The 18,510-nt window shown below is 42.2% G+C and overlaps 1 protein-coding gene across 3 annotated transcripts in view; it reads right to left on the reverse strand.

Annotated features, from left to right (window-relative positions):
• Positions 1 to 813: 813 nt before the first annotated feature.
• Positions 814 to 18,510, reverse strand: part of LOC147244128 (SH2 domain-containing protein 3C-like) — a 55,746-nt gene continuing 38,049 nt past the window's right edge. For 2 of the 3 annotated variants that reach the window (XM_086187713.1, XM_086187715.1), the window contains 12 exons: positions 12,473 to 12,601; positions 10,329 to 10,478; positions 8,770 to 9,047; positions 8,589 to 8,666; positions 7,696 to 7,823; positions 7,244 to 7,616; positions 5,341 to 5,470; positions 5,115 to 5,230; positions 4,635 to 4,806; positions 4,430 to 4,541; positions 4,113 to 4,319; positions 814 to 3,110 (listed from right to left, as the gene is read on the reverse strand). In XM_086187713.1, the coding sequence (XP_086043839.1) occupies positions 2,935 to 3,110; positions 4,113 to 4,319; positions 4,430 to 4,541; positions 4,635 to 4,806; positions 5,115 to 5,230; positions 5,341 to 5,470; positions 7,244 to 7,616; positions 7,696 to 7,823; positions 8,589 to 8,666; positions 8,770 to 9,047; positions 10,329 to 10,478; positions 12,473 to 12,601 (2,049 nt within the window). In that variant the 3' untranslated portion in view covers positions 814 to 2,934. The remainder of the gene's footprint in view (positions 3,111 to 4,112; positions 4,320 to 4,429; positions 4,542 to 4,634; positions 4,807 to 5,114; positions 5,231 to 5,340; positions 5,471 to 7,243; positions 7,617 to 7,695; positions 7,824 to 8,588; positions 8,667 to 8,769; positions 9,048 to 10,328; positions 10,479 to 12,472; positions 12,602 to 18,510) is intronic. The other variant, XM_086187714.1, reaches the window with a different exon arrangement.

Consider the following 18,510-nt stretch of genomic DNA (forward strand, 5'->3'; position numbering starts at 1 on the left):
CTAAAACGCTGAGGGACACCATAGAAAAATTCACACTTTTATTTTCAATTTATTTTTGTTGTTGTTGCGGTGCTAGAAAAGGATGCAATTATAGTGCTCATGTTTATTTTATTAAAGGAAAGTATCAGTGTAACCACACATTAAATCCTAACTTTGATGGGATTTTAAAGATGAATAAGTTTTATCGGGCAAAGCCACACTTTCCTGGTTATGGTCGTCTTGTTGTTGTATTTTTCCTGTTCAGCTGTAACTTTTGTTTCAATAAATAAACACCCTCCTTCCATTGCAAAGTGTCATGCAGTCAAATAATCAAAGATGTTGACACAAGCAATAATTTTATTGGAAAAAAAGTGAATTGCTATTTACAGTACGTAAAAAAACATGAGATCCGTCCCAAATTTCTCAACTTTTTGCCCTTACAAGTTCATCTCAGGGTCACTGCCAGGTCGATTCTGAACAGTATTCAACAGAGAACTAAAAAAAAAAAAAAAGATTCATCAACATCACCATCATCATCATCACTATCATCGTCATCGTCATCATCATAGTCATCGTCATCATCATTGTCATTATTCTTTTCACATCATCGTTGTCGTAAGATTACCAACCTAAACCAGTAGGCCTCCTCTTGGTCTCCAAACACACACATGTATAACAGGGAGCTGTTATATTGCATTACAATTAATGATTCTGGGTTGCTTTTTCAATTTTTTTTTTTTTGCTGAATAAAGTTCACCCCCTGTTGGGTTGCAATGGGAACTGGCACACAATACCACATCCCCCCCACCCCTCACCCCCCCACCCCGCCCCACAGCTGCTGTGACCACCGCAGGATGGTAGAACACAAACGTTAAGGACCTCTGATACGCAACTGCCAGCTCGGTTGATATCTGATGTCATATATAGATTATCAGTCTGGGTAAGAGAAGGTTTGGGAGAACAAAAGACGAGACATTAGGGGTAAAAGACAGAGGACTGGGTGGTTTCTTCGGGTGTATCGGCCCTTGGGTGAAATGATTGCATAGCTCTGAGAGTTGGCTCCAGCCCTCTCAGGCCCTCATGAGGACTGAACACTCGCAGTAATAAAATGATCATTTTTATCTCTATTGATGTTACACAAAATTTTACAACCAAAATATGGAAGCTGTAGCAGGGTTGTGGTCTTCGTGTTCTGGGATCGAATTTGAGTGATTATTGTTTCAAACTGTAAAAATACAACAGACATTTAAGATCGTTCGAAAATGCTAAAACATCTGTTTTTTTAAGCACATCTTTAATAGCAACACAACTATTTTTTGGGGGGGAAAGATACTTATTTGTCATCCTCTCTAGAGCCAGACAAGAAGATAGATCCCCTTCTCCGCCCTGGATGTGAATCACAGGCCAACAGAGACCAGCTGAGTGCTTGTTAGCTTAGCATACTGAATGATAGTGGGTAGGAAGTGTTAGCGTACCTCGATCAGAAGCTATCAAATGCACTTTTCACAAAAACAGCCTTTACCTGCATTAATAATTAGTGTTGTGAATAACATTCCATGATTCAGACACATAACCAGCGCTGTTTTTTTGACAGTGATTCATCGCAACGCCTGAAACACAACAAAACATTTACTGACGACTAGAAGAGCGACTGCTGCTACTAATCATGGTCAGTGTCCTAAGATGATGAGGAGGGTTACTGCTGAACAACTAAAATCCTGAACCTGATCCATTTGATGACTTTTGACCAAGGTACGCTAACATATCCAGTCCGCTACCATTCATTGTGCTAAGCTAAGTCAGCTACTTATGCACAGAGGAGTTTCTACCTTCTTGTCTGGATCTGATGAGGATGGACAAATGTGCATTTCCCAAAAAGTTGTTCTTTTAAACCATTTCACAGGGTCAAAGTTTTTATTGTGACTTAAACTACTTTGGTTATTTTTATTTCAATTTATTCTGCAAGGTTCATCTTGACTATCTGAACCTTTACGTCTTGTTCCAAAGACTTTTAAGAGTCTCATAACCTTCACCTCCAGGTTGCTGAAGTTGGCAATACTAAAGCATGTTCATATGAATTTTTATGAGTGAAATATTGCTTTTTGATTCAAAGAATATCTCATTTTCTACCGTTTGTAGCTACATCTTGTGCACAGAATCATGTGTTTTACAACAGCAGAAGATGAACTTTTTTTAACGACTCACAAAGCCCTCGTATTGAAGTTGCAGCTTTTCTTCTGCAAATGTTTCATTTCTGATCCATTTATTAATGCATGCCTGATACATATTTCATGGGATTCAGTGCTTGATACATGTTTAATGAGGTTTCATGAACACGGTTCCCTCAGAATGAGCACTGACAGCAACATCCGTGATATCCTGTCATCTAACAAATAAATAAGACCAAAAAAAAACATGAGACAAACAGAATTGAGGGAATGTTTGCACACACACAAACACACACACACGCGCACACACGCACACATACTCACACACACAGACTTAACATCTATATATGATCTAAGTAAGTTATTGTAGGTCATTTTTACTACAGTGTGTGACAGTTTGTGTGTCTGTGTTTTACTGGAGCAAAGCCAAACTCTGCAGGGCCCTCAGGGTACTGAGGAGCCAATCACACATCCCACCGTCTTTTCCTCTTGTCTCCTTTCTGCTGCCGCTTGAATATTTCAGCGTGTGTGAGGAAGTCCGTGGGGAGGAGTAGAGGGACCGCTGTGCCTGATTCCGAGTCCCCATTGAGTGCAACACGTGTCCTAAGTGAGACCCTCGTTTCCCTCTAACTCACTGTACATGCTCCTTTAGCTGCCTCTACATTTCCCTCGCACTCCTCCCAGTTTTTGTTTCCCACATCATCTCCAGTGATGCAAATCAATACCACTCTGAGTGGTGAGTGCAGATGGGGTTCGTTCTGGCGATGGTTGCAGCCATAGGCGGGTGCTATAGCTCGCTGTGGCGTACAGGAGGCTCTAGCTTGTGTGACAGGGCAGTGAGGACCTTGTCGAACTTCTCGTAGCGCTCTGATTGGCTGCCCTCAGAGCCACGGCTGCCCCACAGGAGGCGCATCTGGAACTCCGTCTGGAAGATCTCATGGATTTCGGCTCGTACCTGGAATCCTGGAGGGGAGCCAAGAGGAGGGGAGTTATTTTTTTCATGAAGCAACCAGAGAAACAAATATTTAAAGTATAATTATTCAAAATTAAGTTGATTAAATAAATAAATATGTGCAAATAGGATTTGTACTTTGCCTGTTTATTCTCTGTAGATACACAACAAAAACCCAGAAGAACAAACAGTGTTTCTGTGTCTTTACAGGATTTTGCAAAAACTATGCTGCCGAATTTCCCAAAACCTGATAGAGGGATATGGAATAGGCCAAGGAAGAACCCATAAAATTTTGGGGCGGATCTGTTTAACAAAGATAAAAAGAGGCAGAGGTTTGAACCAACTGAGTGCCCTCTAGTTTTATTTTGCAAATATATTGGACGCTGTGTGATCAAAAAGTGATGAAAACATGTTTTTATTACAATCAATAATGCAAGATTGATTTTATATGATGATTAGAACAGTACTGTCACAGTGTTTTTACATAAAATAACTTGAGCTCATAAACAGCTCAAAATTGACATTAATTCTGAGAACTATGCAAGAATTGAGTTGTTGTGCTGTCTCTCCAGGCTCATAGCAACACTGCTACAGAGAAATAAACCCGTACACTCGTCCTCATTCTGAAGTCAGTAATTCTTAAAACGTGGAGCAGATTTGAACAAAAGCATGAAGAAAGAGTCTCTGCGTTTATATTAGAATGGTTGATAGATGGAGCGACTGAAGTCAGCCTCATCAATAACAAGATATCAGAAACAGAAAACAGATAAGTGAGCTGGGAGCTATTGACAGACTGTTCAATAAAGAGGTAATGGCCTCAAACCGAGAGCCATTAGGGAGCTATTAATGATCAATACCATGAACACACACAATCATACATCAAATCAGTGATGTTTTGACACAGATGCATCATTAGTAACACTTTCAGCAGGTGATAATTCCCTTCATTTCTGAAGGTCACTGTGGATAAAATACTAGGAACTTGTGCTTCCAAACTCTGCACTCGTCCATACCCTGCAGTTTGGTCTCAGTGTTGGTTCTGTAGATTCCCCCATGATGCGCGATGGTACGGGCCGCCTCTAGGTGGTACATGACTACATCCACTCCAACCTCAGCACTCTCCCAGGGCTCCAGTGCCTCCCCGAGAGACAAGCCTCGCTCCAACAGGGACAGGACGGGAATGATGTGGGGTAAGGAGGTGTTGGACAGGACGCTAGACTCTGTAAAGCAGAGAGGTGAAGTGTGCACTCGGAAACTTGGATAGAAAAGTCTAATTTAGATAAGATAACCCTTTATTCATCCCTCAGTGGGGAAATTTGATGTATCTCACCTTTGCCGTCATTCATATTCTTCAGGAAAGGTTTGAGTTTCTTTTCATACAGAATGGCGCCTTCGGTATGTCTCTGACGTAATGTCACCCACGTTTGTTCTAGGCGGGAAATCTGAAGTCACATGATTAAAAAGGAAAAGACACATTAAAGATAACTATTTGAAGAAAACAAATTTTTACACGGCGGTAACCTGATCTCTTTCACCTGTGGCAGCTCCAAGGCTCTCATCACTGCAGCGAAGCCGAACATGTTTCCCAGGGTGCTTTTCAGCTCTGCTGCTAACTGGATGGTCTTGTGGAGCAGGGCGGCCCTCTCCTCTGTGCTCCCGGTGCAGCCCAGCAAGTCCACTGCCATCATGATCGACATGGTGTAGAACCTGAAGAGAGGAGAGAGAGAGAGAGAGAGATGCTGTCACGCAAAGCTCGTTTTGTTTTGTGTCACACAAAGCTGCAAAACAATTTGACCTCACAACCTCCCACTTCATTTTATCAGCTGATCTTCCAGCAGCCTAGCATGATTGATTGATGCAGAAATATGAATGGAAAGGGAGAAGAGAGGCACGATCGAAGATCAGAAGAGGGAAGGAAGAGAGCAAGAGAGTGAAGGGAGGAATAGAGAAGCAGATCAAATCAATAGCTAAATTAGGAGTTACTGCATAGGAGGAGATAAATGGAGCATCTATACCTCTCCAGTAGGTCAAGTCTCAGCTGGTGTCCATGAGGTAGTGTCAGTAACTCCAACCCTGAGGACACGCCCATCATCCTTTGCATCTCTGTGGTTACACCATATATTCTAGCAACCTGCCCGAGAGTGAAAACAAAAGAGGGTGAGTTTGTTTCAGCCAGCCTGTTTTTTGTGTGTGTGCGTGTGTGTTTTTTTTGTGTGTGTGCGTGTGTGTGTGTACACATACAGTGCAGTCCACCATGGTGATGTGTTTGGCTGCAGTCCTTGCATCCACCTCAGCCAGCAGTTCTTTGACTCTCTTAAGCACGGACATCTCCAGAGGCTTGTTCTCAGCCGGCATGATGCAAGACTCGTACCTGCACAGGTAAAGGTTCCCTTCTGTTAGACAACACTGGGCCACAAGCCTACGTATCATAGCGCTGTCAGGACGCACGGACCACCACGTCCAAAAATACAACCATCTCGTAACCTCAGAGGATTTGTTTCAATTGTTTGTTTTACAGATATATAGATAGGACAGTGGTGGGGTACATTACAAGCACCAATCTAGTGTGTTTTTAGCTTGATGAGTGTTGTGTTTATGAACTTGTTTGGTGAGGGCCTGAATCTAAGCGATGTTTTTTGTAATAAAATATGGTGTGCTGTACCTTTAAGAAGTAATGAATAGGAAACAGTGGCGTTCACAATGGCCAAATAAGCAGTTAATGCACGCTTGTAGCATTGTGTAGCATCTAGCTATAAGAGCTGACTGGCTGAATGGCCACTCAGCAATGCAAACATCTCTGACGTTCTTTATTTCTCTTCAACCAGACGGACACAATGACTCTGACATACATAGCCGTTAGTGCATTGACTGCCAATTTCCTCAGTAGTGCAAACACAATAATCCTCTTCTTCCTAAATTTCACAGAGGGCACTCAGATGTCCAAAACTGCTCTGTGTCTGCTGGCAGCTAAGAATAGCTGAGCATTTTCCTGTAACAAGCTTCATCTCCCGTGTCCTCCCATGTAAGCCCAATAAAACAGGATATCTGCAGTGTGTCTCTGGCTACAGTGTGAAGTCTGGCCTCAGGCTGCTTCCCCAAGGACTAGAGACTCAAGTAGTCTCTGATATATACGACACTGCCTGGTCAAAATTGCCATCTTTTTTTGTTGTTGCAATTTGTCAGTTTTATACTGATAAAATATGCTGGAGGAAAGTGAAAGCTTTTACCCACACAGGTATCTTCTTAGTGAATGATTCTCTAACTGGGGAATATGTTCCCTCTGGGGTATATGTAGTACATCTTCTCAAAATCATCAAAATAAATCTCAATGTTGATGTTATTTCCATCTGTGTTTTGCAAGACCCATTCTTATTCTTACTGACTAGGACTCAAATCCAGATCACCCCACAAACCCAAAGGCCCTGAGTATGAGCCAGTCAAAGGCAGAGTGAAGCCATGGGCGGGTCTTCTGAGGATGTACACCAAGTGAGCTTGTGTCAGTTCCTCCTGGGTCAGAAAAAATAAGGCCTTTGACCCTGACATGTCATCAAAACCTGCTCAAATGTGGTTAAATGATTGAAACGATCTCCATTTCTGCGCAAGCGGCAGAGACTGAAGACAGAATCCTCAATGTCAGAACATCACATGCTCTGGGGCTTCTACATCCTTGCTAATAAAGCTAGCCAAGCCACCAGTGGTGCTAGTGCCATTCCTGGAGGGAGGTACAGCAGTCCTTGTTACGTCACGATTGTGCTGTGACAAGGATTCTCTTCAGTGCAAATTGTAAGCAGCTGTGTGCTATTTTTAACACGTCATTGAGCTGTCTGATTTGCATATGAAGTCTTTGCTGTACAAGATGAAAGTAGGAAATTCCACTCGTATAGCATTTAAGGTTGTTGTGGTGACAGCGTGAGCTCCCTGTTATAGCTGCCAGCCTGCTGACAGTAACTGACTGGTTGATCTTTAAAAGTGCAAGTTCATTACATCCCATGCACCTGCATAAACTGAAGAATTCTGACCTTCCTGCCATCGACCATCAAATATGACTGAAATAATCCCGCTATCATCCTGTACTGGTTGTACCAAACAAGCGTAAAACAAGTTCAGGAGGTTAATCTAGTGCGTGATTGTTTTGGTCTCATACCTGGATGGCCTGAACAGGGACGCTGTCTCCACCTGTGGAGTGCAGAACATCCCCTCTCCTTCCTCCCTCGCTCCCTCATCCCTCCCTTCTTCCACCCGTAATCGCTCCACGTAGCTTTTCGTCGGGGGTTTGGGGGGACCAGCTGGACAAGGTCTGAGGTCACAGTAGCTTCCTGCTGTTTCTGAGGTGTGTGATTGGTAGCTGGCGTGATGGGCGGGCGACGAGTGCGCTGAGTGAGAGATATGTGCGGGATGCTCGGGAGGGTTGTCGCTCGCTGAGGGGCTGAGCTGAGGGTCACTGGAACGACGGATCACAGGGGAGGGAGGGACGACAGCTAGGACCCGCCCACCTGAGTGGGCTCTCTGCCTGGTGACTAAGAAAATAGAGAAGAGTCTTAAAATGATGACTGGGAATGTGCAAGCGGGTATTTAAATGGCCTGTGTGTCTCTTACTAGCGCTGTACGCAGGAGACAGCGGGGTTTCCCCAACGGGCGACAAGGGGCAGCGATACTCCTGAATCTGGTCCATGCTCATTGCACAATTCCGCATTGCATCTTTATGGTGGTGGATGGTGGATGGGCTGCAAACACAGCATAGTTAAGACGTTAGACATCGTTGGACTCAAAACCTGTCAGGTTAGCGAGGGGAAACCTCACAAAGCAGGGCAGTCCATGATGTCAGGTGTAACGGTTTCATGAGAGGAAGGGTGTGGTTAAGGGTGTCAGTGCTTACTGGTGAGAGAAAAGGGAGCTATTTTTTTTTTTGGCTGATGTGACCTTGTAGATGGTTTTTAATTTTAAATAAACATACCGGGATTTGTCTTATTGTTATTTATGAATTTAAACCAAGACTTTAAAGTAGGAGCAGAAAATAAAGAACAGTTGGAAAAACAAATACTTGTGTAATATCTGAAGTGCCATTTTTCACAGATTAAAACTGGGAGCTGTTTTTTTTTTTATTTTTTTGGTCATTCATGCCCAAATATATATTTTCTTTAACTCAGAGGTTCACTTCTTTTGTTTTTTTCTCTACAGGCTGCCTGGAATTCTTTTTTGGACTCCCTATGAGAAACATTTCAACGTATTTGTCTGCTCCTTCTTTGTGAAATCACGTTTCAAACAGCCTGTTTGAAACTTCAATGATCTAGAATGAAACCGGAGTGATCCAGTGCAGAGAGTGGTCTTGTTGCAGCTTCATTAGGAGGGGACTAGTAGCTAGGGGGGGTGCTAATGGTGTCTGAGGTGAAGGGGGGTGGGGTGGGGGGGCCGCAGGAATGTGGGAGGTCAGTGCACTAGATTAGTGCTCTAAAAAGAAAAAACAACAACTCTAGTTTCACACACACAACCTGCATTTGGGCACAGATTCCGGCTCTGGTTCTGGTGGTGCCACTGGTGTCTCAACTGGACTGGGGCTGTCTGAGTCACTGATTGTGTATATAACAGAGAGCAATGAAGAAGGAAACTGACAATTATGAAGTATTTTAAGACACAACAGCATCTTGGACTCCTCAAACCACACACACTCACCTGTGAGGTATCATCTTGTCTGCCGTCAGCCCGTCGGTCATAGTGACGCTCCTTCGCTTGATATACGCTCCCCTCTGACTGGACGGCGAGTAGGCGGGGCCGTGCTTGCTGCTGGAAAGGGCAAAGGTGGCCTCAAGGTAACGCAGGGGGAGCGTTCGGCAGACTGGACAGTAGATGTGGACACCACTGGATTGGGAGACAGGTTTACGCTGGCCCACGTAAAACCGTACTAGCTCCTGGACCGAGTCAAAACTGTCAGACTCCAACACGTACTGCACCTGAGAGGAAGGAGATATTTGAGATACATATTGTTTTGCTGCTGTTTGAGTGAGCGGAGCAGCCTCAGTGGTTTCAACGTCTTTGATTTGTGCAGCGATTTAAAGCATTAACACAGAGCTGGGTCATATTACACAGTACTCAGCAAGCAGGGAAGAGATGTCGGGCAGCAGAGACTTCAGATACACTCCAGTTTCTTCTCCTCACTCAACAGGATTATTGCCCATCGCGAGGGCCGATAAAGGAAGTAGAGATCCAATGAAGAAGCTTGAATATTGATACATGACAGCTGCCTTTCCCGACATGAAGAGATCAATTTGTGATTGGATGCTGCAGCTGACTGGATTGACCTGATAACATGTTACAACTTCACCATAGAGGGCAGACAAACAACATTTAACAAGTGTATTAATCCCAAATGTTAGATTTTCTTTGTATTTATGAATGACTGACAAAAATCATTGAAAAGAGGAACTGTGGTAACCATAAGCAACTCTGTCGTCAACACACTTTAAATGCAATTGCTTGATAGCATTTAGGCTAATAAATGATTCCAAAAAAATCTATTCTGAATGAGTTCTGACTGGTCTGTAATGTGCAGGAATTTAAGTGGAACAGTTTCAACAAGGAAGGTAAAGAGAGAAACATACAGTGTAAAGTCTCTTAACTCATTTATCTTCAGTGGGAACATGGTGGAATTCAGGAAATGTTGCAGCAGTTGAAAGAAGCACACCTGTGGAACTGTTCTCATCATCAGGGGCACCAAAATAGATGTTTATTGGCCAAATACATTAAGTCTTGATAATATGCAGGTACGGTGGTGATGTGATGTCGCAGGGGGCTTTGGACTTTCGCACAGCTGACATTTTGTGAGGTCTAATGTGAGTGAAAATATTGCTGATATGAAGATTTGATATTCTAAGACCAGAACTCTGACTCAGTACATTACAGACACCAAAATTATATAAAAATAATATATTGTAGTTTCATTTGAGTTAGTTAGTCTTTGTTTAGTTAAGTTAATTTATTAGTCCGGGTGAGTTTGATTTAGTTCAGCTTCAGTTGAGTTTAGTAAAGCTGAGGTAAGGTGAGTTATAGTTTTATTTAGTTTATTTATTACTTAGTTTCTTTTTCCTGTTAATGAATAGAAAGTCAGACACCACATGATATACACATACTGTAAAAAACAAAACAAAGCAGCAAATAAGTGATGAGAACTGTAACAGTGTAGCGTGTGTCGAGTGTCCAGTGTGTAGAGTGTGTCGATTGTGCCGAGTGTGTACCTTGGTCTCGCTGGATTTGACCAGCACCTTGCTGATCTTGAAGTGCAGCACCTCATTATCCCATCGACAGGTCAGTACATAGTCGCCTACGCTGGTCAGAGAGTCACGCACCAGGAAGTCTCCGTTACGTAAAACCAGAGTCTCTGACACCTGCAGAGAGGATAGATTTAAATTAGTGACACGTACTTGACTCACTGAGTTTCTTTTTATCGTTTGTTGCATAACTACATTTCCAGAATCCCGATTGTTTATAGTGATACATCAGGAGAGTTTGTGCTGCAGAGCAAACAACTATCAGCTACGCCGTTCAAATTGAAAAAGTGATATAAAATGACTGCAACAAAGGCTGGAATGACTTTCTGAGGATACTTTTTTTTTTGCATTCAGCATCTTTGTGAAAATGAGAGTTTGAATTTATTGACAAGACAGAGCAATCCAGGAGAGCAATCTCTCATTCCCGGGCCACTGAACAGCCTGAGGCTCACAAAACACTGCCGATGTGTCTGAAGCTTTGTGAGTAGAAAAATCAGAAATATTGATCCAGGGAGAGTGTTTTTAAAACAGGGATATATTTCAAACTGAGCACTGAAACGGGGGATAGTTGTAACAGTTTAAATCCAGTCTGATATGAAATGCAGCTCAGTGCACAGTGTCACACACCAGCAGGAGGCAGTAAACACACAGATCAGAGGCTCAAACCAAGAGCAGGATCATCTCATACCTGCAGGAGAGGTTTTGAGGCTTTGTTTTATTATTTACACATCTTTTTAAAACAAAATATAGGAGAAATGCAATATCTATTTATATGAGATTCAAAGGAAAGCCACAGGACCAATGATGTCATGACTTAAACAGTGTGGGATTATAATTTTAAAGTGAATAAGAGCCGCAGAGTAAAGTAAGAGGGAGGGAAGGGTGTGATTTAGCGGAGCTATGGCATATATTACCTTCCCACAGGCTGTGTGTGTGAGAAATGTAGTTGCTAAGTACTGTTTTGGTAACCGTGGGGCTCAGGGCTTCCCCAAGTTTACACTGGGGCAAACCTATGAATAAATGAATATCTTATGTAAATGAGAAGATGGGAGGACTCACAGATGGCTGATCTGAATCAGTGTGTATGTGAGAGATGGAGAGCAGAGGTTGATGAAGGCTGTGTTTTTCTGAACAACTATCCTCCACACGTGTGTGTGTGTGTGTGTGTGTGTGTGTGTGTGTGTGTGTGTGTGTGGGCGCAGGTTGTGTATCTGTGTCTCAGTCACCAGCTGTGAAATTCAATTGTGTACATCAGCGGCACGTGCAGCTGTCTGTTTGGCACCGTTTCCCCTCCTGAACGCTAAAGCAATTTCTACTGAGCTGTGACAGATGATGGGATTCATTAATCAGTGTCATTCAGTGTGTAAAGTCTTTAAACGGTCCTTTCAGAGCTGGAGATGTTAGAAAAGAAATCCCTCGACAAACACTACCGGTTAAAACTACTAGAATGAACTAGAATTTTTTGTTCGGAATATATTCTGAGAAAGTAACATGCAATACTCTGGTACTCTACTTTTTTCAGTGGATAGTTTTTAATTTGTTCCCTGAATATCCTTCAAAGATTCAAAAGTCTTGTGTGAGGCAACAACTGAGAGACAAAATATTCCAAATCCTCCCAAAAACATCCCCTGAATGTTGCAGGTACAACATGCATAAAATTTCATAATTATACATTATTTGAAATTATTCAACATCCATAAAAGGTTCTTTTAATGTTAGATTTTCTTTGACACTGTTAGAACTTGTGAATAAAGTTAGCCAGAGTAGTGGAAATGTTCCCCACTGGCTGAGAAACTGTATTAACACACACAGGAATACTTTAGTTTGTACTTTTATCATAATGCACTATTTTCATGTATTTATTCACAATTTATTTTTACAGTGACTGAGAATCTACGACGCAAACAATTACAGCTTTGTTTTTCTTTAAATTCCCGTGGTTCTCTACATATATTCTCACAATAATTACTGTAATGTTTGTATGCGTGCGTGCGTGCATGCGTGCGTGCATGCGTGTGTGTGTATGAGAGAGAGAGAGAGAACGTGCATGTCCGTGTGTGTGTGTGTGTGTGTGTGTGTGTGTGTGTGTGTGTGTGTGTGTGTGTGTGTACCTCTCTGGGTATGTGTCCATGGTACCAGCCATGGCTTCTGATGTCAGCGGCGCTCAGTTTCAGCTCCTCTTCTAGTTCCTTTCGTAGCTTCTCGGGCGGAGACTCTAGCAGGTATTTCTCCTTGGAGAACTGCATAAAACAAACAAAAACAAGAGGTGAGTTGAGGTGAGTTTGCACCTGGGATTCATCGCACGCAGCTCACAAAGAGCTAGTTGAGGGATTACTTGCACTGTCTATATATAGCTTTGTATTTATTCAGGTAAACCCCACTGTGATTAAACAATACATGTCAGCGTGCTGGTATTGTTTTGACTGCCTTTAGGTGCACATAAAAAAAAAAATTAAACATGTTTGTGCAAGTACACACAGACATGTGTTACTGTAGAGAAGCATGATCGTGTCCTTACACACACACACACACACACACACACACACACACACACACACACACACACACACACACACACACACACACACACAAACGCATGCATGAAACAATCCAATCGAGCCTGACCTGATTAGTGAGAGGGAGAAATCATCATAAGTAAGCTCTTATTGTTCTAATGTACCGTGGAGACCTGGCTTTAGCCTTGCAGGGTGGTGACTCAGGATGGCTTGTAATTTCCAATACACACTCATGCACACACACAAGCGTGCAAACCTAAGAGTCCTATTTAAGAGTTCAAAGCTTCATATTTCTATTTGCGCAAAAAATGCACTCAGGGGAAATCTGGGTTTTAAAATATTAAAAAAATACATTTCAGGGAACATTTTCATGCTTATTTAGCTGCAAATACTTTTCTGTTGTGAGTGTGTTAAGAGATACTGTAGACAGAATAAGTCGAGCTTTTTTGGAGATTGTGTCTGGGATTAGTTGAGTTTAAAGTCAAATCAGAGGAAAGACGATGTATATTTCTTGTATTATTCAATCAAATATACGCCCAAATATCCAGTCCGGTTAAATATTTGTGCAGCTGAGGAGAGAAAATAAGGAAAATTTATACGTGAAAGAAGCCTAACTACCAATGATTGCATAAAGATGGAATGGAGATGTTGACAAGGAAAGAAAGAGGACACTAATACACACTCAAATTCAAACACAAATATGCATGAAAACAGATAAATCCACACAGGAATAAACAGCGAAAAAGAAAATCATCTCGACTCTGCCAATATGAAGTGAAATGAGACTGGAGACCAAAATAAACAGTAAACAGCCTTGTCACCAAGGCTCAGCTGTTGTTCCTCCTATTTTCCTTCAGTTTCTCTCTCTCTCTCTCTCTCTCTCTCTCTCTCTCTCTCTCTTCTTCTGGCTCAGTGTTTTTGTCTCATTGCTCTCCCTCTTGCCCACAGTTCATCTTCTCCTCTCTGCAGTCATAAAGTTTCAATAAGTTGTCAGACTGTTGTGACAGACACAGAGAAAAAGAGGGAGAGACAATGTGACTGAGGATGGGAAGCTAAGATGTTCAAAGTGCAGTATGTGTTTCTGCTTGTCTGAGTGTGTGCGACTGTGTGTGTCTGTGCATGATACCAGGAGACTACAAGAGCCAAAAAAAAAATCGATCTTGTAGTCTCCAGGTCACAGCAAAATGAAATTATTAACTTCCCTCCTCATCGTCCCCCTTTTTTCTTTTGCCTCTTCTCTCCTATCCTCAGGGGAAGATGGAGGAAAATCGTCAGAGCCTCACTCTCCCAGATTAGATTTGAGGTGTGTGTGTGTGTGTGTGTGTGTGACAGAGAGAAGGCGAGAAGAGGCCAATAAAAGAGTAGAGGGGTCAAGTGTGCAGTTATTGCTTTTCCTTGTCTCCGTGGAAACCCAGGAGAGGCCTGCCACTGGAGTGATGCTCAACAATGAACCCGCTGTGTTTGTGTGCGTCAGTGTATATATGAGAGGTTATGGGGCAAATTGAAATGTCAGTGAGGAGCTATTTATGATATGGTTCATGGAATGGGGCCACATCAGAGGGGACACATTGTCTGAGAGACTCAAAAGGGACAAATAATAAAAAAATGATTTAAATTAAGTTGACAAGGACAGTCTAAAACATGGGACATATTAAATAAATTATACTTATATTACTATGAAGTAGGGGTGATCTCATTCTGATATGAGTTGTGGGTTCAATACAGATTCATATAGTAGCTGAATTGGGTTTCATTGAAGCTAATGTTGAGATTTGTTGCTATGTGGAAGCAGAATCACCAAGCAAAGCTAACCGCTAACAATATCAAACTTGAGCCATCTATTATAGTAGCAAATGTCTGTTCACTGGTCAGGAGAATTCCCTACAGCAGGGTTTCTCATGCAGAGGAACTGCAACATAAAGCTGGTACAGAGGAACCATGACACAAGTTGTGAAAGTCAGCGTGGATTCCCGAGCATGACAAAAAAAACAACTCGATTTTCAACATTGGATTTGAATTATTGCTGATATGAAGGGCAAACAAACAAAAGATTTGAAAATTGTTTTGTTCAGCATGATAGTCTTTGCAAAAGAACATTAATTTTAGGATCTTTGAATAATGTCAATGCTAATGCTAATGTTATACTATAAACAAACTATGCATGACAACATCACCAGAACTAGCTTTATCGCTACTTCACATTTTGATAATTGGCCTGGTTGGGCAAATGGGTCATGAATTTACTTGCCCAAAGTCCACTTTTACTTGCCCTGACCCAAATTTTTTCTTCTCTCATGAGCAAAAGTAAGATGGCTCACTGGTTAGCTTCTTTCATTATCAGCTTTTGAAAAAAAAAACTATGCCTTCAGCACAATTTAAGAGCTCTATATGGCACATTATTTGTCCCAGGGAACAGCACAGTCCTTATTGTTGAGCCCTGACAACACTGGTGTTGGACACACTCTCAGGTAGAAACAGGAGAGAGAGTGAGCACAGATAGAATGAGAACAGAAATGAAAGCACTGTTCAGGAAAATGAGTGATGACAAAGGAGGAAGCTACAAAGGAATTAGGTGTGACTGGAGACAAAAAAAAAGACTAAAATTATATTACTGACATTGTTACAATGAATTGTTGCATTACACCCACCCTAGCTGGAGTCCTTGTTTGCCATAGAAACATCTCATTGGCTTCATTGGTCCATTTGTGTGCAGTTAAAAGAAAAGCCATTGTATGCAGCTAATACTGCTAGCATCCCAGATAAAGTAACGCTTACCTTTTTTATTTACCTATATTTGATACAGCCTGACTTCTGTGGGCTAACGCACATAGTCTCCTGCACACCGAAGAAGCCTTTTCCACATTTTCGAAACCCAAGTTCCTTAAATGTTTATAAATCTCATGTGTCTGTTTTTCTCCACCTAGATATGTGGAAAAGTTGATAGCTACTTGGATAGCAATAGCACGTTAGCTCATGCATAGCACGTTAGCTTATTTTCACTAGCAAACTGTTGACGGTCTCTATTCGAAATGTAAAGGAAAAGTTCAATCATTTCAAAGTACTTCCTGGATAAAGGAACTAAAGGTCTTGGCAAGCACTCACAGAAGTCTACGGAGCTGTGCAGAAGTGAGGCGTCAAGGTTTGTCAACACAAGACAAGAGAAGCACAAGTATCTTCAATCACAGACAACACAGTACAAACCAAGAGATTACAGAGACAGACAGGCAAAACAAGTAGCGTACATGAAGACAAGATGGCAGACATCCAAGAGGAAGACAGGGAGGCAGACAGACAGGCGACAGAAACTCATTAATGTAGACAGAGACTGAGAGGAGGAGGAGGACAGGTATAGCCCATTAGCAGTTTAGGCTATTTAGCAGCTGATGCAGGACTTTAGCTCCCTTGAGTGTACGAACAGATGAGCATGTGTGTGTTAGTGTGCATATGTGTGTGAGTCATGGGAGGCAGCTTTGATGGATGGGGCTCTATTTCTAGTGAATTAGAGAGAAAGTAACAGCAGGTTATCAAAGATGGGACCACCGTTAAGATAAAGGCAGGTTTAGATCTATTCATTATCCGGGTTGCTTCAGAGCTGGCGGTGACTCAGGGAGTATGCTACAGGGGATAAAGCTATGTGTGTGCATTTGTGTGTGAGTGTGTTAAAGATCACAACACAGTGTGATTTATCACCTAATTTACACCAACATGCACTTGAGCCCCTTTTCCACATCGCAGGCCAATTAGACAGGTTCTCATGACGTCACTCAGCGGGTGAACAGCGATACACTCAACATCAGCGTGAAAGGACAATAAATGAAGGGGATGATAATGGGCAGACATTCTAAATATATGCACATATTATCACATCCAAAATGAACACACACACACACACACTGTCTGCGACTGTGTGTGTGTGTGTGTGTGTGTGTGTGTGTGTGTGTGTGTGTGTGTGTGTTGTAACTATGTCATGTTCTATGGCATCTTTTAATAAAAACTCAGTCTTCACTGCAATCCACCACCAAGCTCTGAAAGTGTTTCTGACCAAATTTGAGATGGATGGGGTCAACCCACTCAGACTCTAACCTTCACCTACAGCAAGTAATCATTAAAGGCTGAAAGATGTCAATGCAATTGGTTAAAACCTTAGATAAAATGGGAACAGTTAATTTCATGGGTGTCCATTTTTAGTACCAACACACCTATAGAAGTATGCCAATATAGAAAATGCCCATCATTAGGAGGATTATAATGATGATAATACAGTATACACCTCCGCTAGATTCTTGTAGAAATGAAGGGAACACATTTTTAACAGACTGGAGCACTCTGACGTTAGATGCTCGTGTCAGAAGGCACCTTCTTTGTTTTTTAACTGGCAGGCTAGTCTCTACGCCGTCGTCATGGTAACGCCCTAAGTGGTGGTACTGATAGTGGGGGAGGAACAGGGTTGGCTTTGGGCAGAAGGGGATCCAACCTCCTGGTCATGCATACACACACACACACACACACACACACGTGCGCCTTTACGTAAGTGACTTATGGGGTATAGACAGCCTTACCCCAACCATAACCTCAACCAGTGACCCAGAAATCAGCTGCGGCCCCTTTTGCACATGTCCCCCCCCCCCCCAATTAAATGGACTTCAGTCTAGCATGTGTCCTCAAAAGTGGTTTAAGTCAGCTTCTGCAGGACCTTGTGATCTGCTTCTCTTTGTCCTCTTCTCTCTGTCCCCCCTTCCACTCAATTTCACCTCTCTTTTGGGGAGATAGAGACCAGGATTATTGCATAAAGACCCTCGAATCCTCCTATCTCCTATTACACACCCACACACACATCCACACACACAGGCATGTGCACATACTAGGGGTTTATGTATACATATGTGGCCAGTATCACAGCTCTCCAGACTGTTGTAATCCCTCTGTGCCCTCCAGCTTGATTTCCCCTGTTATACCCTCTGTGGTTCACACGGGTATAATGGTCTTTAAGACACATGCAAGATGATACGGCCATTAGAGGGAGTGCTGGTAACATTAGACTTTTTACCCTTCGTGCTTTCTTGGAAAGGTGAAATCAAAGCTAATGAAACTGCTCCTGCAGTGATGCAATAAAGAAAGCTCAGTGGTGAGATTAAAACCATGGATTTTCATCAACTGAATGCAAAACTATGCTCTCGCTTCCTGTTAGAACATCACGGAGGAATACAGTATGGTTTGCACACGGGCTACATTATCTGTGGAAGCTGTGCCTTGTTCAAAATTGAGGATGGCACATTGACTATAAATGAAATATTCAGTACCCTTATCATAGAAAGGACATATTGCGGTGATCTATCTTTTTACAATATTTCTGTAATGTTGCACATATAAATGTTCCGCTACCAAAGGCTGAATGGGATCCTCTCATAAAAGGATGGGTGCAGAGTTGTTTCACTCATACAGTCTTGCATTGAAATCATGGAAACTTAAAAAAAAAACATTAAAAAATTATAATAATTCATTTCGGACTTTTTTTTTCCATAAGCAGATGTAAGTCCTCCTTCGCTGGTCTTGTAAGATTGTTTGCATGACGTTAAAAACTGATGTTGATCTTCTGCTTTAATTTTTGCCACCTGTTAACAATTCTTGACCTG

The sequence above is a fragment of the Aulostomus chinensis genome, chromosome 19 (assembly GCF_037954235.1).
Source record: "Aulostomus chinensis isolate RoL2024-O1b breed Wild chromosome 19, RoL_Achi_v1.0, whole genome shotgun sequence".
NCBI lineage: Eukaryota > Metazoa > Chordata > Actinopteri > Syngnathiformes > Aulostomidae > Aulostomus > Aulostomus chinensis.